The sequence below is a fragment of the Trachemys scripta genome, chromosome 1 (assembly GCF_013100865.1).
Source record: "Trachemys scripta elegans isolate TJP31775 chromosome 1, CAS_Tse_1.0, whole genome shotgun sequence".
NCBI classification, from domain to species: domain Eukaryota; kingdom Metazoa; phylum Chordata; order Testudines; family Emydidae; genus Trachemys; species Trachemys scripta.
Genome location: NC_048298.1, coordinates 345,703,053 through 345,727,745, shown reverse-complemented (window position 1 = coordinate 345,727,745; position 24,693 = coordinate 345,703,053). Strand labels below are relative to the sequence as shown.

At 53.4% G+C, this 24,693-nt stretch overlaps 1 protein-coding gene across 5 annotated transcripts in view; it reads left to right on the top strand.

Moving 5' to 3' along the window:
- The window catches only part of ARRB1 (arrestin beta 1), a 172,356-nt gene extending 149,532 nt beyond the window's left edge, over positions 1-22,824 (top strand). For 2 of the 5 annotated variants that reach the window (XM_034759319.1, XM_034759321.1), the window contains 8 exons: positions 276-360; positions 3,783-3,855; positions 5,358-5,495; positions 6,540-6,623; positions 8,901-8,924; positions 13,141-13,211; positions 14,056-14,107; positions 17,125-22,824. In XM_034759319.1, coding sequence (XP_034615210.1) covers positions 276-360; positions 3,783-3,855; positions 5,358-5,495; positions 6,540-6,623; positions 8,901-8,924; positions 13,141-13,211; positions 14,056-14,107; positions 17,125-17,236 — 639 coding nt within the window. In that variant the 3' untranslated portion in view covers positions 17,237-22,824. The remainder of the gene's footprint in view (positions 1-275; positions 361-3,782; positions 3,856-5,357; positions 5,496-6,539; positions 6,624-8,900; positions 8,925-13,140; positions 13,212-14,055; positions 14,108-17,124) is intronic. The other 3 variants (XM_034759322.1, XM_034759320.1, XM_034759323.1) reach the window with 3 other exon arrangements.
- Positions 22,825-24,693: the final 1,869 nt, after the last annotated feature.

Genomic DNA, 24,693 nt, shown 5'->3' with positions numbered 1-24,693 from the left:
CCACCACTTAACTCAGGGCCGAGTGCAGCCCTGGGCTGGGGACCTGGTGAACTGACACCGCAAAGGGTTGGCAGAGATTCCAGCTGTTTGATCCCCGCACAGCTCTCACCGGGGGGGAGACCTTCTGTGCGTTGTTAATAAACATTGGTGTGAGGGTACCCCTCCCCTCTGAGCCAACCCCTGGGGGGGGGGCGGGGGTGCCCTGACCTGCATAGGCAGGAAGCCCCCTCGCACCTGCCTCTTGCTGACACAGGCCGGGGCCCTTGTTCCTGCAGATTTACTACCATGGCGAGCCAATCAACGTCAACGTCCATGTGACAAACAACACAAACAAGACGGTGAAGAAGATTAAAATCTCAGGTAAAGGGGGCGCCCGCGTTCCCTGTATCGGCCGCGCACAATGGCAGGAGGGGACCGTCACAGGCTATCGCAGCTGGGCCACCCCCTCCTTCCATTGGAGTCCCTTTAAACCCGCTCCCCAGCCTTCCCTGACCCCCAGCAGCTGCCCTGACCCTCCCCCACATGCTGAATCCCCTTCCCACACCCTCGACTGCCCGACTTCCAATATCCCCTCCCCCATCCAACACCTGATGGAGCCCTTCCTCCCTTATCCATCCCCAGACATCTTCTCCCAACCTGCCTCGCCCCCTGGCTGGCTCTTTTCCTGCACCCCCCGAGATCTGCTCCCACCCGCCTCCCCTGGCATGCTCTGGGAGCATCCAGCTGTCTGCCTAAGGGCAGAGTCTGGCTGGGTGACCTCACAGGGCTGAGAGCAGTGGTGGGCCAGGGAGCCGAGACCGCCTCTATTCCCAGCTGTGTCACAGACAGCCTGGGTGGCCCCGGGCTGAGTCACTTCACCCCTCGGAGGCCCAGCCTGGACTCCAAGGGACCATCTCTCCCGATACATGGAGCACTTTGGTCCTCAGGACTATCACCCCAGCCCCTTCCACCAGCGCTGCATTCCCAGAGCACAGGAAAGGACGTCCCTCCCAGTCCAGGGACCAGCTGGACCATACGGTGCTGACAGAGGTGTTTTCCCAGGGGGCCCTTGAGCCAGACGATTACAGAAAGATGCAGCCGCAGGCTAGCAAGGAAAGGGGGCTGGAAAGGCGAGATCTGAGAACGGGAGATGAGCCCATCACCCTGCTCAGCAATGGAGGAGGGGCATGTAGGGGGAAGACACCTGAGAGCTGTGGCTGATGGGTGAGGTCAGGGTGCTCTTCTCATTCCCACGGGCCCGTAAATGGGGCGGAATGGCCAACGCCAGTAAGGACTGAGGAGCAACACCCAGGGCATGGACACACTCAGCGCCCGGAACAGCTGGCTCGGGCTCGGGCTGGGGCTGGGGTGGGGGGCTGTAAAATTGCAGTGTCGATGCTCAGGCTGGAGTCCAGGTTCTGAGACCCTCCCCCCACCACATGGAGTCTCAGAACCCAGGCGCCAGCCCGAGCCCAAATATCTCCACTTCAGTGTTACAGCCCCACAGCTGACCCAGGACAGCCGTGGGTCTGAGCACCCACAGAAAAGAATAGCGGGTGCTCAGTACCCACTGGTAGCCCTGCAGATCAGCTCCTCCCCCTCCCCCCAGCGCTTCCCACCCACCAGTGGGCCCTGTGGATCAGCTCCTCCCCCTCTCTCCCAGTGCCTCCCGCCCTCCATGATTAGGGTGACGAGATGTCCCAATTTTATAGGGACAGTCCTGATTTTTGGGTCTTTTTCTTATATAGCTCCTATTCCCCCCCCCCCCCCCCCCCCCGTCCCGTCCTGTCCCGATTTGTCACACTTGCTGTCTGGTCACCCTATCCGTGATCAGCTGTTCCATGGTGTGCAGGAGGTGCTGGGAGGGAGGGTGAGGTGCAGGGGCAGGAAGAGGCAGGGGGAGGGGGCAGAAGGGGGCAGGGCACAGGTGGGGTAGGAAGAGGCGGGGCGATGCTGGAGCAACAAGGATTAATGCGATCCTCGTATGTATAAACCAGGGCGTAGTGAGGAGGGAGGCGATTTTACCTCTGTATACAGCGTTAGTGAGACCAGGACTGGAATATCGTGTCTAGATCTGGTGTCCAAATTCGAAAAGGGTGTTGAAAAACCGGAGAGGGTGCAGAGCCACAAAGCAATCCGAGGGCTGGAGAAAATGCTTTAGATGAGACACAAAGAGCTCCATTCATTTGGTTTAGCAAAATGAAGGTTGCGAGATGACTTGATGACAGGATATAAGTACTTTAATAGGGAGAAAATAATGGGTGCGAACGGGCTGTTTGATCTAGCTCAGGGGTTCTCAAACTGTGGGTCGGAACCCCCTGAGGTTATTACGTGGGGGTCGGCAGTACATGCACGAAACAGAGAGCAACTGCTATAAAATATCTAATTTAAATCGAAAGCATTTTAGAAAATTACACACACCTTTCCCTTGCAATGTAGTGCATTTACTTCAAAAAGTATTATAAACATCTCATGCAGGGATCGTTGTTCCTCAACAATATATATGTTTGTATTATCACCACATGAATGAAATTGGACTCTGAGGACTGTAGTATTGTGTTGTGCAGGTTTGTGGCCTTGAGACTAAAAAGATGAGACTGAGGCAACGTGAGAGGGCCGATATTAACAAACATACAAACATCACATTTCACAGCAGACCCGCTAGCTAATAAGCCTGCTGTGAAAAGTCATCTCTGTATATTTGTTAATATCACTTTCCACAGGCTCCCAGCTAGCTAGCAAGTCTGCTGTGAAAAGTGATATTAACAAACATACAACTATAACAGTCCACAGCAGACTTGGTGCCCCATTGCCCCCCTTACTTCTGCCCTGCGGCTGCCAGCAGCAGCACAGCAGGAAGGGGGGCAATGGGGCGCTAAGTCTGTTGTGAAAAGTGATATTGACAAAGTTTCTTCAGGTGTCCTCCCCCCCCCAGTATTAAACAGTAACTATTAAAGAGAGAACTTTTCTGCTTATAACGATAATTCCATAAAAATGTGTTTTAGTCGTAATTTCAAAGCGGTGAGAAAAGGTCAATTCTTTTTAAACAATAGGATTATAAATTTAGCATTTAAAATAGTGTTAAATATAAAAACTGTTGTTTTAATTTTAAGGGGGGGGGTCGCCCTAAGAGGCTTGCTATCTGACAGGGGTCGCCAATACAAAAAGTTTGAGAATCACTGATCTAACTGACAAAGGCAGAACAAGGACCAGTAGCTGGAGGCTGAATCCAGACGCATTCAAATTAGAAATAAGACTCAAATGTTTAACAGTGCAGGTGATTAGCCACTGAAACCAGCTCCCAAGGGACGTGGTGGATTCTCCATCTCTTGATGTGTTCAGATCCAGACTGGCTGCCTTTCTGGGAGACGTGCCTTCGCCAAACACAAGTTTAACTTTGCTCAAACACAAGTTACCGGGCTCAGTAGGGAGGTAACTGGGTAAAGTGTAATGGCGTGTGATAGACAGGAGGGCAGACTAGAGGATCTAAAAGTACCTTCTGGCCTTAAACTCTGTATATTATGGACTAAATGTCCGAGTGTCTATTCCTGTCCCCATTCTCCCGTATCACTGCTGGGCTGCAGTACCAGGAATGGGGCGGGGGGTGGGGGTGGAGGGTGTTGATCCCTTATGTCTCACTGTCCCCAGAAGTGGTGCTGAGACCAGCCACTGCTGCCTGTGGTGCCACCATGTGTCCCTGACTGCTCAACAACACGGCACAGGCTGGCCGGTGCTCTCACGCCTGCTGCACTGAAGCACACGCTAACCTTGGCCTTCCCTGTCTGTCTGTCTCTTATCCCCAGTGCGCCAGTACGCGGACATCTGCCTATTCAACACTGCTCAGTACAAGTGCCCCGTGGCTGTGGAAGAGGCGGAGTGAGTATGCCCATTCGCTTCCTTTGGTGGTATCATGGCTGTGGCTCGTCTCCAGAGACCAGGCCACATCTCGCCGCGCTAGGGCTCCTCACCGAGCCCAGGCTTAGCAGGAGAGCTCGGATTTTCATGGCTCTCGTCTGCTTCCTACAAGATCGAGGACCATTAAAGAACCGATCTCCAGGATTATGCAAAACTGGTCTCTTCTGACTCACAGCCCTGCCCCCCGTGGGTGCGCCAGAGTCAGAGCAGCTGAGTTTACTTACTTAAATAAGGCTTATGTGATGGGGTGAAGCCCCTCTGGAACCAGGAGGGAAAGAACTGATTGGCTAGACAAACTGCCAATCAACCAGAGAGACAGGCGGGATTTCTCTTTAGCGCAAAGGGTTCTGGGTCAGGAAGCCCTCTATAAATCCTCTGGCTTCCTCCTAGCTAGGGAGTCAGAGCTGTGGGGCTGAGGAGGAAGGCCTGTTATGAGGCATAGGAAGAACTTTGACTGGGTAAGTGGAGTGATGGGATGGGATGGAAAGGGATCCGCTGTTCTTTTGCTTTTTGGTTTTGTTTAAAAGGAAATGTTGGTACCATTTCTTTTCCGCTAACCCCCTCTGAACTTGGGCCTGGTGACCTGCCATGGCTTTAATGCTTTTCACTCCGGTCGGCCATGTTCTGAGTCCAGGATCTTTATTGTTGCGGGTGTATAAAGACCCCAGCTTGACTTGTAGGGCTCAGGCTGAGTTTGGTGGAGAAATATCTCTTGACTTGTGATCTGGAGACCTTGAGACAACAAACAGGGAGGCCCCACAATGGTATTTTTTGAACATCCCTTTAAATAACGCTGGATGCATATAGTGCTGTTGCATCGCCATGTCATGACACAGCTCAGCGCTGTGATATTCCGTCACCCCGGGGGAGGTGGCATCAATATGTGATGACTCTTCGTCGCTGTGGAAAGCTGCAAATGTTGTAACGCAGCGTCGGTGCTGCACACAACAGAGCGATTCTGCTCTGCTTGGGGCCATGGCAGCCTTGTTCGGCCTGGCTTTTGATCACATCTCAAAACTCAGAGTGAAACGCAATCAGAACCACTGAGCGTTCCATGGCTCCTGCCTGAACTCTCTTGGTTGGCTGGCAACTTGCTCCGAGTTCTCCTGAGAGATGGGGGGGTCATAGATGAATTTAGGCTTTCGGGTGTTGTCAGGAATGTGCAGCGAACACCATATTTTGAGATTGTCCTGTGAAGAGTGAGGTGGGCGTGTTCAGAGCCCCACGGATTAGGATTTCTCTGTGTCACAGAGAGGAAGCCACTTTCCAGCTCCACGACAGGAACCACCATGATGGTGTCAGGCATTCACATGATCCCCAGTGGGATTTGCCATTGCATTGTGCTTCAGATGTTTTCCTTTCTCCTACAGAGATGGGAGCTCTGGGCCCCGATGGGGAGGTGCGGCTCTTGGTTCGGTCCCATAACTTACATCAGTTTCATTCTCCCATGTTGTTGTCCTCAGTGACGTGGTGGCTCCGAGTTCGACGTTCTGTAAAGTCTACACGCTGACCCCCTTTCTCGCCAACAACCGGGAGAAGCGGGGCCTGGCCCTGGACGGGAAGCTTAAACATGAAGACACCAATCTGGCTTCCAGCACGTTGTGAGAGCTCCTTCCTCCCTGCCCTGCATGTCTGAGTGGTTTGTTTCTCCCAGCAATGTGGATGGGTCACCTAAAGAATGACTGTCATGAAGAATCCCTGTGCTACAAACACCAGCCAAGACCCCAGTCCTGCAGAGCACTTGGCCTTAACTCTAAGTACATGAGTAGCCTTATTGATGTCAATACCAGTTGGCTTCAGTGGGGCTACCCGTGGGCTTAAACATGTGCTCAAGTGCTTTGCTGCATCGGGGTTGGAACCTCAGTGTTGGTATCAGGATCAGGTGTCGTAGAAGGGAGACATTTAAAAGTGCCCTGGCTAGGGCCTCGAAGGATACCCTATAGGGGGCAGTACTGTACTGCCTGCCTTTCAAGGGATGGCACGAGAGACATAATGGTAGCGCTTTCTATTGCTAATTTCTGGGATTCTAAAAAGATGATGGCCAAAACTTTCACACCTGGCTGCTTAAAGGTAGACCCCCCAAAATGCCACTCTAGGTTCCCACCATGGATTGAGGAGCCTGCGCACCCAGGTTTGAAAACTTCAGCCAAAGTCCTTAGCTAGTCACTCTGGGTGGGATTCACAAAGGGATTTAGGTGCCTAACCCCCCTGGCTTTCACTTTCTGTTGATTTTCCTTTGTGCGTGTCTCTCTCCATCCATCGGGCTATCAGAGGAGAGCCTGAGAGAGCCTCTGGGCTTTTTAGAGCGAGGAACCCATTTTCACTCCCAAAACTGTTTGGCTGATTTTCACTTCACCTATTTGTTGCGGGTGAAAAGGGTGTAATTTTCCAAATTTGACATCCCTTCCCAGGTAGTCACTTTTCCCTTTTAAATATGTGAAATTTGAAAATGTCACCTGATTCCCTGGGGAAACTGCCATTTTGCAAAAATGTGGTGAGGTTCGGGGAGTTGGGAGACGGCCCGGTATTGTGAGTCTGTGTTTGGGGTACTTTGCGGGGAAGGGGAGCTACTATTTTCACCCGGTTCTAATAGAAATTCCTGGCAGTTGTTTCCTTACAAATCCCTCGTCTGTTCTTGCTTCTAGACTAAGAGATGGAGCCAATAAGGAGATCCTGGGAATTATTGTCTCGTATAAAGTGAAAGTGAAGCTGGTGGTGTCTCGGGGAGGGTGAGTATCTTCTTACTTCTGCGGCCAATCACAGCCAAGAAAAATGAAACCAGCCTTTCCTCTGCCCCAAACGAAGGCAAGGGTGACTCGATGCAAATTTATCCAGTCACTTAAATCTCTACCCTCATAGACCACGCCCTCCAGCACATGGCCACGCCCCATGGGCACGCCCTCTAGCACATGACCACGCCCCGTGACCACGCCCTCCAGCACATGGCCACGCCCCATGACCACACCCTCCAGCACATGGTCACGCCCCATGACCACGCTCTCCAGCACATGGCCACGCCCCATGACCACACTCTCCAGCACATGGCCACGCCCCATGGGCACGCCCTCCAGCACATGACCACGCCCTCCAGCACATGACCACGTCCCCATGACCACGCCCTCCGCACATGGCCATGCACACATGGCCACACCCCCCAGCACATGGCCATGCCCCCGAAGTTTGAGAAAGACGCTGCAAGGAGCTTTCAAACACTCACAAAAGAAGAAACTTTTGCAGTGTTTTTTAGATTGAGGGTTTGTTGAATCTTCTTTTGTCTGGCCCTGAGTCGGGATATTGTTCACAGGGCTGGGCTATCGGCTTCTTGCTTTGGCCCAACAGCATGTGCTGGTTAACTCTTTGCATGGCCGCCCAATACATGCTCTGAGTGTACGGTCCCTTCATTTGTGCTTGTGTTGCTCTAAACCTCACTCTCCTGGCTGGAGCAGCTCCAGCTCTGGTGCAGGTGAATGCTGAATGGGTGGCAGTGTTTGCTCCTAGTGACTTTGGTGAGCTTTGGCTCAAACCCTCAGTGCCTTTCCTCTGCGGATCTCAAAGCGCTTTACAAGCACTGGTTAATTCTCCCAACACTCCTCTGAGCAGCTTGCCCAGGGCCATGCAGTGAATCAATGGCAGAGCCAGATATGGAAACTAAGAGTCCCAATTTCTCGTCAACAACTCCTCTTCCCTCAGTTTGGTGTGTGCGCTCTGCTGCTGCTGTTTGGCTGAGCCTTGAATTGAGTCAGGGGACAATGACCCCCTTGACGCTGACTGCAGCTGGGAAGAAGGTTTTGGAGGCAGGAGATTTTGTTTACGGCTGAGTTAAGCATTCTGCAGCCTAGACTGGCAAAGCCCCAAAACATCCTGCCACCGGGCAAGAAGACTTAGCTTTGCCATCAAACTTTGCTGGCAGGGAGTGGCACATGGCAAAAGCTTCATGCAGTCTTAGTACTTCCTGCTAGCCAGCCTACAGAGAGGCATCGGTTAGCCAGTCACTTCGCCCACCGGGTGAAAGCTCCTGTCAGTCGCTCCGAGTGGGAGGGCCAGGGGGAAGGGGCGAGGATTGTAATGATTTTTTCAGATATGTCAGTGGAAGAGGGTTTGGTGCAGGCTCCTTAAAGGCAGGCTAGAGGCTCAGCGCAGGCCTGCTGTGTTGTGGTGAAGAATCTGAGGCATTCTGGGACTTGTAAAAAGAGCAGGAGGACTTGTGGCACCTTAGAGACTAACAAATTTATTAGAGCATAAGCTTTCGTGGGTTACAGCCCACTTCATCGGATGCATAGAATGGAACCTCTGTCTCCGTGCCAGGCTGAATGCTCAGATTCGCAGCCCTAGTGTCGGAGACGGACATCCGTCATCTCTGTCCCAAATCCATCCCTTCCCACCTGTGGGGAGGGACCTGACCGGGAGGGGCCAACTCAGGTGAGATCCCAGGGCGATGGCTCCTTCCTAGGTAGGGGCGTGAGGTATCTCGGCTTGTAGGGGGGGAGGTCTCACTTATCTGTTGTGCAGCCTTCCCCTGACGTTATCTGCTGACATCCTGCTTGCGGGTCCTGGCAAGTCACAGGTCAGGAGCCTTTGATGGGCAGGTGCAGGAGGCTGGTCTAGGTGACCTCTCGAGGTCCTTTCCAGTCCTGCATTTCTATGATGCTGCCAGCTGCCTGGTGGGGAAAGCCAGTTGTTATGTCCTGTCTCTAGCCCCCACTTCCCCAGTTCCTCCTCGGGCCCTGGAGCACCCCATAAACTGCTCTGCTGGTTCCCACAGATACGGCAGGAAGCGGCACATGTCAGAGAGGCCCGCTTGAGAGTGGTGTAATGTGGGACCCCAGCAGGACCTGGGCTAGACACCCACATTCACATGTAGCTCAGGGTGATGTGCTCAAGACAGGGGCTGTGGAGCCGGGAGTTGATCTCGGGGCTTGTTCCTGCGTTCAGACCTGTGGGCTGCCTGTGCTTTTTCTTTTTCTAAATTGGTGACTAATCCTCTTGTCTCCTTTGACCTGTGCCAGCCTGCTGGGAGATCTTGCATCCAGGTAACGCTTTCCAGCTCTGCCCGCTCTGGCGGTGCCACGCGGACGCCAGCCGCCCAGCTTTTTCATTCGTGATATTTCAGACCCCTCCGTGGTTCTCCTCATCCTGGTCACCCCTCGCCAGCTTTTCATTCGCCCACTTCGTCTTTGCTTTTGCCTTCTATTCCTTCTCCACCCAAACCCTGGCATGTCTTCCCGGCTTCCCAGCTGGAGGAAGATGACAAACTCTGCAGATAAACCATTCATTCAATTCCTTATTTGCTGCCTTTATCAATCCCTAGACTGGGAAGGTGCTGCCCTCTGTTGGTTCAGGGCCATTGGCTATATAACTGCAGGATGGTTGTAAGAATTTAATTTACCAGTCGGGACGTGTTGTGTTTGTCACCCAGGTGCTGTTCGATGCTCTGCGCCGGCAGCAGCCGTGCCTAGGGGTTGCAGAGTGAGGCGACTCGGGGTGGCTCCCAGCATTCTCCTGCTGGCCCAGGGCAGGTTGGCTCTGAGTTAGGGAGGGGAAGAGCTCGGAGACACTCGCTATGTGCTCGTGTGGCAAACCAGCAGGTCTCTGAGCTGCTGTCTTGTTCCTCAGCATCTCTGCTGTCATTTAAAATCTCTCCTCCATTGTTGTTTTCAGTGGTGCTGCAGCTCCACTGAAAGTCCCGGGAGATGAGAGACACTGGATGGGTGAGCAATTACTTTTATTGGACAAACTTCTGTTGGTGAAAGAGACCAGCTTCCGAGCGCCTCAGAGCTTTGCGTAAAAAGCTTGTCTCTTTCACCGACAGGCGTTGGTCCAGTAAAAAATATTACCTCACCTGCCTTGTTTCTCTCATTTAAAAACAGTACGTCTCTGGCCAGGTCTGCACTACAAACGTACATCGGTAAAACGACGTCGCTCAGGGTGTGAAAAACCCACAGCCCTGAGCGACGCAGTTCCAGCCACCTGCCCCCTCGTGTAGACAGCGCTGGCGAAGGGAGAGCTTCTTCTGTCAACATACCCACCGCCTCTTGTGGAGATGGACTGACTGACCAATGGGAGAAACTCTCCCATGGGGGTAGTAGCATCTTCACAAAAGTGCTATCGCGGCAGTGGAGACTCTGTGAGCAGGGCGGGATTTATCCAATAAATTGTTCTCTACCAATAGGCCCCCAAGAAAGATTTGCTGCTGCTATGGCATGAAAGTCTTTCCACAGAGTTGGTCTCAGCAAGTGACGAACCACAAAGCTGTTTGGAGCCCAGGGAAGGGAGGTGAAAGGAGAAGAGGGAGGGAGCCAAGTGGAACTGATCTTCTGCCAGCTCAGTGGTGCTGAGCCACCAAGAATGGAAACCGATATTTCAGTGAGAATAAACAAATGCTGGTCAGCCGGCGAGGCTGGAATTCCCTTTCATCCCAAGCCATGTCTTCCAATTCGTCTCTCTATCTAAGGCTGGAGGAAGATGTTTTCCAGCTGGTTGTTTAATTTGCAACGAATTAGAGTCTGTTTTGCAAATGTCCCAGACATCCAAAGGCTAAACTGCAGAGCTTGTCAGTGCAGCGCAGAACTAGAAGTTTTGTGCAGCCTCCCTGTTGCATCCTTTTCTCTGTCCTCCTTTCCTGGCCTCCCTGTCAATCACCGCCTGGTCTGGTACATTGCACGTTCTGCATGCCCTGACTTGTGTACCTGTGCTGGGAGGAATCGGCTTTACTGAGGCAGAGAATAACTGGTGCTAATTATGGGGACCATGCAAGGGCATGAATCGAGTCTTTCCAATCAGAAATGTGTATGTCACGCAGCGTGATGGCTTTATCACTTATTAAACTCTGCCTCACACACACTACGTAGGGCAGTGAGGGGAGCTTTGTGCCATCTACAGCATGTCTGGACCCAGCGTCCTTTAAATGAGAGACAGGAATCACAACTAAAGCTGGCGTTTCCCTCCTGCTGGGTAAGCTGCCAGAACCATGTTCCCAGGCTGAGCGCAGACCGACTGCCTGGGCTGACATGTGCCACGACTGATCGCTGCCTGTCAGTGTATATATGATTTTTCCACCTCGCTCAGTAGCCCGTGATCACTGTGCTCATGCCTCAGGGTATGGCTTAGTGTGGCTCCGAGGCTCAATGCTGCAGCGAGAGGCACTCTAGGTAGACCAGCTGCAACGCATGCGTGTAACTACGCGCTGGATGTGTTTCTGAGATGGAGGGTTTGAATTATGTCCCCTTCTCAGACAATCTCCCTCTCCACCATTGAAACCGGCTTCTCTCCTGTTGTTTCATGATGGGGAATGGACGGCTGCTCGGGTTGGTAACAGAGAGAGCACCTGGCGTCTTGTGGCTGCCAATTCAGATTTAGCAGTGGTCAAGAGCTGCTACCACCTGACAGCTGTGCGTTGGCCAGGGGTAGGCAGCAGGTGGCCTCAGTCCACTCCATCAGAGACAGGTAGCCACAAAGCTGTTCTCACATTTGGCTCATTGTTGGCAGCCTTTGGTGGAGAGGCCACGGATTGACTGGGTCCTTGAGCCTGATCTCCCCTCTCACTCGTAGAGGTGGGCAGTGTGGGGGAAACCCGCCCAGGCTCTGCTGATCCCATATTTATGCTGTGGCTAAGCCATATGTCAGTCGGCAAGGCCAGCTCCTTGCACCAGCACTGAAAACCAGGCTGACTGAGCCATCCTTGTTTTCACAGGGTCTAGAGGGGCAGCAGCCCGGCAGCTAATCTCAGAGTAAACTGGCTGCAGGGAGCTTCTCTGACTCTAGCCAAATGCAGAAGTTCCTGAAGTAGAACTGCAGAGCTCAGCTTTCCGAGTCTCTCCCCACATGCTTCTAGGGAGATGACTGGCAATTCGAGTCCAGGAGTAGGGCTCTCAGGCTGTTATAACAGACAAGGCAACGGAGCCTGCTAGAGGAAGGGTAGCGAGGAGACACTTTCATTGCAGGGGTATAATGCTGGTCTCATTAGCTCCAACTTTACTCTTTGAGACTCCATTGACTTCAGTGTCCACGTGTCAGCATGTGGCTTAGTGTCGCCCAGAGCGTAGCTACTACAGTGATAGGTGCTCCACTGACTTCAATGGAGTCCCACCTGCCTTAGAATCATAGAATATCAGGGCTGGAAGGGACCTCAGGAGGTATCTAGTCCACCCCCTACTCAAAGCAGGACCAATCCCAACTAAATCATCCCAGCCAGGGCTTTGTCAAGATGGGCCTTAAAAACCTCTAAGGAAGGAGAGTCCACCACTAGGGTTACCATATTTAGTGCCTCCCAAAGGAGGACACTACACCGGGCCCCAGCCCTGCCCCCAGCCCCGCCCCCGCCCCAACTCCGCCCCCTCCCAAAGTCTCTGCCCCCTCCCCTGCTTCCCGCGAACATTTGAGTCGCGGGAAGCCTGAAGCAGGTAAGGGGGTGTGGGGGGGGGGGAGGAGGCGCGGCCCAGGCTGGCCCTCCCGGCGTTTTCAGCCTGGGTCGGCTCGGGCCCTGGGGTGCCGGCCCCGGGCCCGGCCGAGCACCCCCGGCCCGCCCAGCACTGCCGGTCCCCGTCCCGTCCCCTGAGCCCCCGGCCCGGCCCGGCCTGGAATCGCCGGCCCGGCCCCCGAGCCCCCGGCCCGGCCCTGGAGCCCCCGTCCCGGCCCGGCCCCGCTCCGATTTTCCCGGACATGTCCGGCTTTTTGGGATTTCCCCCCGGACGGGGATTTGGAGCCCAAAAAGCCGGACATGTCCGGGAAAATCCGGACGTATGGTAACCCTATCCATCACCTCCCTAGGTAACCCATTCCAGTGCTTCACCACCCTCCTAGTGAAACACGGGTGTGAGAGGAGAATCGAAATGGCGACTATAAATCCAGGTTCAAAGTGCACAGGATTTACACTGATGTCACAGAGAGCAGACTCTGGCCTCCACTCCAGACGACATGCTTCTTTTGCAATTGGAAAAACACTTCAATCTGTTAGGGCCACCAAAATTCTCAAATCCGCCAGCAGGTGGCGCTAGAGAGCTGCTTTCAAAGCCGTCTCTAGGCAGCAGTGTCATGTAGACACACTGCAATGCTCAGAGTCTATCCGGAGCCTGCACTGGGCGTCAGTGGCAGAAGGTCAGTTGGGGGCAGGAATCGGGCTCTTCCCAGGGCAGGAGAGTATTTAATTAAAATAGCTGCAGTGTCATTCTGGAGCCAGCTATCAAAGCCCCCGCAGGCCTGGTCGCCCTAATCCATCGCTTCTCATCCGGGTCTCCGGGTCTGTTTCAGTGATGTTGCTGTGGAGCTGCCGTTCACACTGATGCACCCCAAGCCCAAGGAAGAGCCCTTGCACCGGGATGGTGAGTTTACCCCTTTTCTAGTCCCCTCTTGGCTTCGGGACTTGCTCTGCTGGTCTGAACCAAGCCTGGTGGGCGGGGGTGTCGCTGGTTGGGTGGGTTTGTTAGCGACAGAACTGGCCTGTGCCGGAATTGAGGTTTCAGACACCTCTTGTGTTCGAAAAGGAGTCTGCGTAAACACGCACAAGCAGAATACTCAGGGGGTGGGGAGGTGTCAGATTAGTAGCAGCTGAAAGTCCCACAGTGTGTGGGCTCCTGCTGGTCCTGCAGATCCTGGACTCGCCTAGAGACCACGTTGCATGTGCGGTGACACAGTTGCAAATGCCCCTTTGCCTGTGTAAATGGTGCAGTAGAGGTGGTCCAGGCCCTTCATCCTTGTGAGGCAGATACATTGACCTCCATGTGGCTTGCCATAGAAGAACTAGCTGGCTGCTCCATGTGGGTGGTAAAGATCTGCGGGTCTCGTTACATGAGTCGGGGTGTTGATTCCAGCGTTATGGCTAAAATATCCTCTCCCCAGTGCTGCCACAGAATCCATAGGTCTGGAAGGGACCTCGAGAAGTCAGCTAGTCCAATCCCCTGCACTCATGGCAGGACTAAGTATTATCTCAGGCCATGTATGGGTTGATTGCCACTCTCCACCCCAGAGATGGCTGCATTTCAGTCCTGGTCTGGTGCATTTGAGGCCAAATCCCATTCCCATTGATTTCCAAAAGGAGTTTTGTGCAAGCAAGGCTGGCAGGATTGTGCCCAGAGCTTGTGGTGCTGTGGGATGAAAGAAGCTGTGTAACGGTTATTTATTATTTTGTCAAGTAACTAACCATGTGCAATAATTCCCTGTGTTTAGTTCCAGAGAATGAAGCTCCCATAGATACAAATCTCATAGAGCTTGATACAAAGTAAGCTAAAATCATCCCAGGGCCTATATGGGAATGTTGAAACATTTGCATATGAACTCAATCAGTAATCAACTCATTTGCATGTAACTCAGTAACCAGCTAACTCATCTAGACGTAATTCGGTTAATATCATTTCCATGTAACAGTCAATGATTAACTTGTGCACGTAACCTTTAATGCATGGGGTTTCTTTTCTTTCTTTTTGGCATGATAACCATCTTGCATGTGTTTTGCAACAGGAAAAGCACAGTAAGAAACCCACCTTCTCTGTCTCTGAGTTGTATTTTGCTCTGTTGCATCCATGTCATTGTGTTGTCACAGCCGGACTTCACACAGTGGAATCTGCTTTTAGTGAGTGTCGCTGGTGGGAGACGTTAAGTTCTATGGATCAAATCATAGGCCACCCTTGGGTGCCTAAAGCCAAATCCATATTTAGTCACCTAATGTTAAGGGTGGCCTGATTTTTCAGAGGGGCTGAGCATCTACAACAGCTCTCATGGACTTCACGGAGTCCAGCCCCTGCTGTCGCAGGCCCCCCAGGCACCAGTCAGGCGCTAACGGACACATTTTCAGAAGTGGCCACTGATTTTGGGTGCCTCAAATTTTGATGTAACGTGACGTGGCACCACCAAGCTCCTGGCTCCTCAGAGAGGCACATGCAGCTCTTGTTGCCTTCAGTGGGAGACATGGGCACTTGGTGCTGCTGAAAACCAGGCCTTCGGGTTTTCAAGTTGGGCCTAGAAATGGGCGGGGGGGGGGGGCAGATCAGTGGTTGATTGAGATTTTGGGCTGCACAGCATCATAGGGCACCTCTGAAAACCAGGCTTCTAATTGAGGTGCTGAAATATGGTTGCTGGGATTTGAAAAGCTCCTAAAACTTAGAGGCTTTGGAAAATCCCACCCATGGTTGCCTGTGGGTGGGCACCCTGAGTGCCAGCCAGATTTCCAAACTCCAGAGTCCCTGGATCCTAATGCGTTTACCCCTTGCCTATAAATATGAGTGGGGATTTGGGCTGACAGGGTCAGAGTGGAAATGGTTTTCTGTGATGTTGTCCAAGTCGAGAAAGGCTCTTGCGCCTTTCTGAGGCCCCCCCCCCCAAATTCCCCAGTACTGAATGTTAGAGAGAATTATAGAGTGTGTAATAATCTGGCTGACCTGCCTTGGTACGAGGCAGTTAGAAACCCAGTCATGGCACTGTGGAAATCTGGCTTCTCCGTACAATGCGATCCAGGGAGCTCGCTGCCCCCAGCACTCCTTTTAACAGAATTCCACTGTGCTGCCCGCCTCAGAGTGAAAATGTGTTTAATTTGGGGATTAGATCAAAGCTGGTTCCCAGCTGTGTCGTGAGCTGGTAAATTCTCCATGCGGAATGGAAATTCAGGGCTCTGTTCATCAGAATGTGTCTGGTACCTGTCTGCTGGAAACGCTTCCTAGTTCTTTCTGCCTTCCCTGTGCCTTATTGCATATTCCACGTCCCTTCCACCCTATCTAGCACATTGGTAGCTTGGAAGCCAAAGCAGCTGTATTGATGATACCGAGTCTGCGTCAATCTGTAGGGATTTGCTTCTATCCACCCCTGTTCCGGTACTTGGACCCCCCCGACCCCGCTGGAATTTTGGGATCCGGTTCCAGCAGTAAGGCTTTGAGTCGACAATTCACTGGAAGTACCTTTATTCCCCAAAGGCTGATGGGCTTTTTAACCAAAGGAAGTACATCTTGTACGCTGTGCTCAATGTCACTATAAACCCCTACTATGCTAATGCTTCCCTAAGACTAAGCACTACAGTATAGCTGGAAGGAGGACCCACCGCATCATCCAGGTGTCCCCTGGTCTTGGGTGTCCAGTGCACCTTCTGAGCTAGGGTGTGATGCACAAATCCCCCGTTGAGATTCTGTACCCATGTGCGTCAGTCAGTGGTTTGCGTCCGCCTGTCTCGGACACATCCTCTCGCAGCGGCTGCAGAGAGCGGACGCCGCCAGCTCGATCGATTTGTGTGTGTTAACACAAAAACAGCCCCCTTTAAACAGGCTTAATCTGCCTAACAAGAGGAAAGCTAACGCTCTGCCTAGCAACTCAGCCGATTATTTTTATAGCAAGTGCCATCTTGCATCACCCGTATTCCTTCGCCCCCGGGACCTCTCTACATGCCACGCATGTAAAAGACCCTTCATTCCTCTTCAGCCCTTGGTTATGAGGGTGAAAAAAGCCCAGAGGATTAAACAGGTTTAGAGGGTGATCTGGGAGCAGAGATCAAAACCCTGGGCCCAAACAACTCCAAACTTTGGGAGTTATTTGAAACTCAAACACTGCGGGTTCAGACCATGGTTAGTTGGCTGGTGCCAATATCTCCTCCTGCTGTGCCTAGGGTAACACCCCCACTAAAAATCACTCCGGGCTCGCTGGGAGAACCAAGAGGTGACTAGACCTCTGTTTGTGGCTTTGATGTCAACCCCGCTCTCAGGTCCTGGTCCCTTGCACGATACAATGGCGTGAGGTTGTTTCCAGCTGTGATGTCTCACTTGGTGCTTGGCAGGACCGGCCCTCGCAGAGCCTGTACTGAGCAGCGACAGCCTCTGAGGTTCTGATCATGGCAGAAGGCGCCTTTCAAACCCTTTGCCCCTGTAACTGACATCTGATCCCCACTCCCCACCCCTTACAAAACATCACTGTGACTAGATGTTTCTTTAGCTCAAGGGGAGTTTCTGCTGTTGTGAGGATAGGATCCCCATACCCCATACAGGACACCCTATATATACTGTGTCTCCCCCTCTCTGCTCCCTCTGGCACTCATTTCTCAGTGGCTGCTTCTGCTTGCCGCTTCCTTGGTCCCTTTTTCCCCACAGCGAACCCAATAACAGCAGAGACCAAACGAGCCTTCCCAACCTGCATGATCAGGTGAGGCCAGAGCCAGCCCACCTGCCCCTAGTGGTGAAGCAAGGTCCTAGCACGGGCACCAGGGGATGCCGTTGCCTCCCACCCGTTCCACTGTAACCTTCTCCTTGTGTCTTCTGCCAGTGACGACGACATTGTGTTTGAAGACTTTGCCCGACAGAGACTGAAAGGCATGAAAGACGACAAGGAGGAAGACGAGGAGGGGACAAACTCGCCGCAGCTGAACGACAGATAAACGGGATTCTTTTAACCAGTTTTGTTTGTTTCCAGTAACACCTCTGCATTAGGCTTCTTATATTTTGTATGATTTTTTTTTTCTACATGTACCGGGAGCCTATGGATCACCCAGCTGGTGACGGCAATTATAACCTTACAGCTGTGCCATATTTATCACCATGCATCTAGCTACCTAGGCTGAAGTCTCGTCAGCTGTCTCGAGAACGAACACAGGGTGGTGGGCCAGATCCCGAGGGGGGTTGCAGCAAGCAGGTGTCACCGACGCTCAGCACCCCTTAGGATTTGGCCCCCTCTAGTCCCTGGCTCTGTTTTCACTCTGGAGCAGCTGCTCTCAGCCCTTTCGTATGATCTGCATCTTTTATGCATTTTGTATAATCCAGACAAGACAAATCTTTGTTACGGGGGTGGGAGGAAGGGGTGGGGTGGACAACGCGTGTGAAAGGGGTTTATTTTCTAGGCAAATTGTTTTCACTGCAGATGGGACAGTGTATGAAGTGGGCACAATGCTACACCCTGGCTGGAGAACAGTTGTGACACCGATCAGCTGACCACACTGAGTCCCGGGCTGTGACCTGCCCTCCCTGCGGTTCACAGCCTATTGGCAAAGCCTGCAGATCTGTGCACGGCCCATCTGGGCCGAGAGCCTTGCCGACCCTTAGCACAGAGCCCACGCCCCAACCTCAGCACTGCTGGTCCCCAGCCCCTGTCCCTCATCTTGCTGGCTGATGGCAAGGATCTCCCTCGCTCGAGGGCAACTAGACTTCCCAGTGTGGGTCCCACGCTGGCCCTGCTTTGACCCCTGTACCCGCACCAGGATCCTAGCCCCACACAGGGTCTTGCAGGAAGTGGTGGAGAACTGGCTGGGCCAGGGTGCTCCTGCTGGCCACTCAGGGAGGCTGTGCAGAGCCCCCTGTTAGCTGCAGGCAGTGCTGGACAAGGGTTCCTGCCTGGGGAAGCATCCCCTTACGTGAGCCCTGCCAGTTCCACTCAGCTCCTACAGAGTCAGGAGAAAGGGGCCGCTAGGGGATCAACCCCAGTATCTTAGTTTCTTCTGCAACACACTGTCCTCCTAGTCCGGCGTGTTTAGAGGAGGGATGACGGGAAGCAGCTTTTGTGTCTGTCATCGGAGAGAGAGACAGTCACCAGCAGTTCAGACACGTGCTGAGAGTGCTGGCTCCCAGGGTGGAGACCGTAGGGTTGGGGAACCGCTGCTCTGGGATCTGCTGTCTGTCTCCCATTCTGCATCTTGCGTGCCGTGCCATGGACTTGGGCTGCTCGTGATTGCAAGCTGCAGCCGTTCCGAGTGAGTTCCGATGCCTGCTGGCGCATGGGAGGCAGTGGGCACCAGCCGGCCCAGCCTCAGCCTGGCAAAGTGGCACTGTTGCTCTTTAAGGACAGGACCGGCTGCATTTGGACACTGCCAGGCAGTGAGAGGTTCTGTGGCAGCCGAGAGGGGCAAGCTGAAGGAGGCAGGAATCAGTCAGTCAGGCTGATAGTCTATGGCAACTGCTCAATCCGTTAACACAGGGACACACGTGCCTCACTGTGAACACAGCCACCTGCTCTCCCGCCAGCCGGAGCGCACGGCTGTGCGTAGACCAGGCCGTGCGCTGTCCCACGCTGTTCCGTACCCCACAGGCCTGGCATGTGGCTGGAGGGCTGTGAAGCACTGGGTTCCCTCGGGTTAAGGGAGGAAGGTGTGAGTGGCAATTTCCGGGCCTAGGCGTGACGAGAGAAACAGGCAGGATGCTAGTCCCAGTCCCTTCCATCGCGGGAGCAAGGGAATGGTCCTAGGGTGAGGCATTAGGAGATAACTGCCTACTAGGCTTTGCCTTTGTAGTTCCTCCATAAAGGCTATGGACGAGGTTGTTTGAATCATAAGGGACCAATCCTGGAGGCCATGCCGAGGCAAAACGCTCTGCGGCCTGTATGAGTTTTGGCTGGGTTTGGCCTGTAGGACGAGTCCCCACAGAGTGGCTGGAACAGGGTGGTGAGCTGCACATTTGGTGTTTGCATTTATTCTGTTGGAGGTAAACTCTGCTTTGGGCCCCGATCAGCTCCACGGCCGCGCACACGCCTGACCCTAGGAATGCAGGAGAGAAAAATCCTGGAGAGGTCAGTGGTGTTTGATTTGCAGGGCCAATGGGATTGGATAAGGCTGATCCTGTGACTGAAGATAACATTTTGAAGCCAAAGTATCATCGAGTCTTGGAAACCCGTAACGTTTTTATCTTCTGTGCCAGGACTGCATGTATATCACACAAACACACACGCCTGTTAGGAGACTGAGGACTCAGACAAGCTCCATCTCCATGCTCTGTACTGTAGGAACCTGTTCTGCAGCTCCTGCTGCCCACTACTGATTTTCTCTCTCCTTTCCACACAATGGACAAAAATCATCCCTGGTGCAACTCCAGTGACTTCTTTGGGTTTCCCTCAGGGCTAGATTTGGTCCATCTTTGCTCCCCTCTCTTCCTCTGCCCTCGAGGATTATTTAATTTGTTAGTCTCTAAGGTGCCACAAGTACTCCTGTTCTTTCTTTAACTGTCTAAATGATTTGAGAGCTGGGTTAGAGGAAAGATGCCTCTTGGGATGAAGTTCTCTTGTGGTGAGCTGCATTCATGCGGGATCTTCTGGGCGCATGAGAAACCATCTTCTCCTGTCAACCCCCAGAGAACCCAGGGTGAGTGCACTCCACCTGATATATTCTCCACGCTTATTCTGGGTACCCCGAGGCCTGCTGATACTGGTGTTTTCAATGTTGTGGCTGTGTTGGTCCCAGAATATGAGAGCGACAAGCTGGGTGAGGGAATAGCCTTTATGGGGGTGGAAGAGCCAAGCTTTTGAACTCCACGGAGCTCTTCTCCAGGTCTGGGGCTGGTACTCAGGGGGTCACAGCTCAGTGCAAGCTAGGTCAGGTTGTTAAGCATAAGGGGGTAACACATGTTGCCAGAGACCAGTTACAATGAAGTGGGAAATTAACACCTCTGCAATCGAAGGACAAAGGCTGGTTAGTAGGTTACAAATTGTAACGCACCATAAAACCAGGACCATGCTTTTTGGTGTCTAGCAACGTTCTCAGTTTAAGTTCCCAGGCTCATCTTTTGAAGGCATCGTGAAGGTTTCCTTTGAGGAGCGGGAGTGAGAGAGACGATACAGAGCAATCGTGTTGTGAGAAGTGTTCGCCGTGGTGATGGGGTGTTTTGGTCTCATCATTTTGCTGTGTGAGTTCATTTGACAGTCTGGTTTCACCCACATAGTTATTGTTGGGGCATTTGCTGTAATGGGTCATGTACATCACATGTTGTGATAGGCACATGTAGGGCCCATGTGTCTTGAAAGGCAGGTTGGGGAGAGTGCTGGTCATTGTAGCAGCGGAGAGATGTCTGCAGGTTTCACATCTGTTGGTCTGGCAAAGTCTGGTGCTGCTTTGAGTTGATGTCTTGCTTTTGTGGATGAGGTTTGCAGGTTTGGAGGGTTGTCTGAAGGCCAGAAGAGTGGGTTCAGGAAAGACTGAAATGCTGGGTCTCTTTAGAGCAGAGATGAGTAAGAGAGGGCATGAGGAAGGCATACAAAATAATGGGATGGAGAAAGGAAATCAGCTGCTCTTATTTACCCTTTCACAACACAAGGACAAGGGGGCACTGTGAAACTGAACCCGATTATAACTGATTCCTTACACACAGCACAGAATAACTTGTGGAACTCACTACCACAGGACATCCAGGCGCAGAGCAGAGTAGGGTTTAAAAGAGGATCTGACAGTCAGATGTGACAACAGCCACAATTTCAGGAGAGGGGATAAAAATTATATTTTTAGAAGGGATCAAAAACTGCAGGCTTCAGGCATTAGCCCACTACTAACTGGTGCAGTGGGCGGGGGCAGGATAGGAAGACATTTCCCCTGTGGCAAGAATATTCTATCCACTGGGAAGCTCCTTGCACCTATCTCGGAAACATCTGTTCCTGACCAATGGTGAAGACAGGACCCTGAGCTAGCTGGTCTGACCCATTGGCTGATTGCTGCCAGGTGGTCACTCCCTCACAGGCAGAGCCCAGGAGAACTGCAGAATGGAGGCAGTGGCTGGGAATGTCACTGACTGTCAGGTGGGGCTCAGAACGTTCTGTTGACTCTGGTTCGAATCCAGCACTGGCTAAGATCTCGCAGGGAAGCACTTATAGTAACGGCAGTCTTGTGCGACGGTTCATTTGGGCACACGCTAGTTTGGGGGAGGGGTGGGGAGTAGCCAAGGAAAAGTCTCCCATTTAGTAAATGCTGAGCAACACCTCAGAGCCATACCTAACGGGGTAGGGAGGGGGAGGCGGCCATGTGTGCCCGGGGGATAGGGAAGTTATGAGTGGTTGAGACAGGGAGCAGCGTGCCAAAGAGAGGTGGAGTCAGCCTGGTGTCTAGGTCGGGGGGCTACTTTGACAGCTGCCTGTCACCTGCTTTCCCAGCTATTTGCCTCTCTTCTGGTCCATCGGCAAGTTTGTTTTACCAGCTTAGGCTCCCTTAAACTCAGTGGGTCGGAGGCCATAGGTGCTGGAACTGGGAGTGCTGGGGGGTGCGGCAGCACCCTGTGACTTGAAGTGGATTCCATTATGTACAGGATTTACAGCTTGGTTCAGTGGCTCTCAGCACCCCGCTCAGATGCTGATCTCATTTGCTCCAGAATAGCACCACTGACCCCCCCAACAGCGCTGCTGCAGAGATCACCAGCATAACTCAGCTCAGCATTATGCTGTGTGGGCTAAAGTCATTCCTGGTGGAATTGCATTGTACCAAGCGGAGTGACCCCAGGGATTAATGTGCCCCAGTGAAAATTCCCTAGGGCCTGAGCCAAAGTCCATTGAAACTAATGGGCGCCTCATTCAGACTCCGCTCGACTTCAGAGGGCTTTGGATCAGGCCATTAACAGTGTGTCACTTCCACCACCAGGTGTGTGAAATTTCCCTGCCAACAACGTGCTGGATTTGGGGCAACTGCATGTGTCAGTGGGTAATTTACCCCAGTTACAGGCGCTCTCCCAGCCAGCTGTGCTCGCTAGCTTGGCCAGTGGTCCTGGCTCTGGCTAGGCCCAGCAACGTTTCAAGGCTTGCCAGTTGGACGTTAAGTTCTGTAGCGTTACACCCAGTGAAAGCAGTAACAATCCATCCTCTGGGAGAAAAAAATAACCCAGACAACGGTGGGTGAGGAGATCATGTATAGTCAGACAGCGCCTTCTGTCCCATCCCCAACACACTCATTGAGACAGTAGCGATCTCACCGATGAGTTAGTTCTATTCAATAACGATCTTTGCCCTTATTCATTACTCACCTGCATTCAGCATGAACGTTTGGAGACCGCGCATTGACCATTCGATCTGTATATACGCACGTCGGGCGCGCTAGAGAGAGACAGAGAGAAAACCAACCCTTGTTATTTTTAGGTAACCTGACTGGGCAATGTGGTACTTTTTGTAAAGTGGTTACTTTGTACTGTTCATTGAGAACTTGCTTCTTCGGTTTCTCCCCTGTATCTGTGACGTTTCTGTGTTCTGTCAAATAAATTATTCTAGTTTATTAAACTCAGAGAAGAAACCACAGCCCTGCCGTGTCTGAGGCTTTGTTTTGTAGTTTAAGGGTGGTTGGGGTCACGTAGTATTGTGTCCTGGGAGCCGCAGGTGAAGCCATTAAGGGGCAAACGCTGATGTGGTTACACTGGTGTAAAGCCGAAAGAACCCCATTCCGTGATTCCGAATGTGACGGGTTGGGTCACAGAAACCCCCCGGGACGGCCACTCGATGTGCTGGGACTACCTCTGAGCCCGTTTTCTCCGCCAGCGTGGGACTTCAGTGCCCTGCCTGGTTGTGCCAGACACACCCGTCTGCTCCAACACAGACCCAGGTCTGAACCACGTCCCCCACAAGCTGCAGGCTTAACTGAAAACAGTTTAAGAAGTGCTCCGGTCTCCAGCACTCAGATATCCAGCTCCCAATGGGGTCAAACCCCCCAAATAAATCCGTTTTACCCTATATAAAGCTTATACAGGGTAAACTCCAGGGAGGAGGAGAAGACAAGCCGGGGTGAGGCCTAGGGGAAGGGGCTGGAATTGGGGCATACCCCCTCCAGCCCCCTGCATGAGCACCCCCTGACACCAGCCCACCCTAACCCATGCACCCCCCCAGCCCCGTGAGCCCCTGCCCTGACCCTGCACTCCCCTCACACCTCCTCAGCACCCCCACTCACGGATTGTCTGTGGTGCCTAGGAGCAGGGGGAGCAGTGACAGCAGGACTTGTCAGTGCTGGCTGCCACGCCCCCCGCCAGTGGGAATGCCCAGAAACTACTTCCCTGCACTCCGGGGAGGGGGCGCAGCCCAGTTTTGGGGGAAAGGGGCAGTTGTGGGGCAAGTCCGGGTGTGATGGGGGAGCTGGCGGTGACTCTGTGTAGGAGAAGCAGGGTGTTAAGGTGGGGGTTGGTGTGGCAGGGGGCAGAGGGAGGGAGGGGAGAGTCTGGGTTGAAGGTGGGGGTTGGCTCGGGGTGTGTGTGTGTAGAAGGGGGGTAGTAGAAGAGAGGGAGGTGACAGCCCTGGGGTGAAAGTGTGTAGGCAGTGGGCAGTAGCAGGGAGCTTGAGGAGAGCCTTTGTTAGGGGGTTAGTTGTGTGGGATGGGGACAGTAGGAGGGATGGGAGGAGAGCCCAGGTGTGAAGATTGGGGTAGGAACTTGAGGCTGGATTGTGGTAGCCTTTGTGGTAAAGTGTGTGTGTTTCAGTGGCCATTTCTCCCGGAGTGGTGTGCTGCAGCTCGCTCCTCCTTGCCCCCCTCCTGCCTGCAAGCCTGATCCAACTGACCAGCGGTGGTGGGGGGGAGAGGAATGTAGCACGCTGAGGAAAGAGGCGGGGGAGAGGCTTCATCCCTGCCTCTTCTCCTCCTCCTCCCCCCGGACTCGGAGCGGCGCGCTGCGGCTCCCTCCCCCCCTGGCAAGACGAACGTAGCACGCTGGGGAAAGGGGCAGGGCGGGGCAGGAGCCAGGCTGCCGGCAGAGGCTGCCACAGGGCCGCAGCAGCCCGCAGCATCAAGCTCTGACCCCACGGGGGGGCGCGGAGGAGAGCGCTGGGGCCCCTTTCGACTGTGGGCCCGGCCCCATGGCATCACCCCCGGTTTCAGGGAGTACAGGACCCGACCCCCTGGACTCTGCCCTGCGCTGTCTGGCCTGGGGGGTTGGGGGGCAGCAGGGCCCGAGGGCCTGGCAGAGGCACCACCAGCACCGTGACAAACCGATTCAGAGAGACGATGCAGGCCCTGCCTCTTTCCCTGCAGCCACAGGGCACCCGGCTGGAAGGGGGTGGTAACGGGCTCTGGGGCAAGGTGCTGCAGACACTGGGGAGCAGGAGATTGTGACTTTTCCTACAGCTCCAGACCTCCCAAGAAGGTGCAGCCCACGGTAAGGCTGGTGTATACACCACCCATCTGGC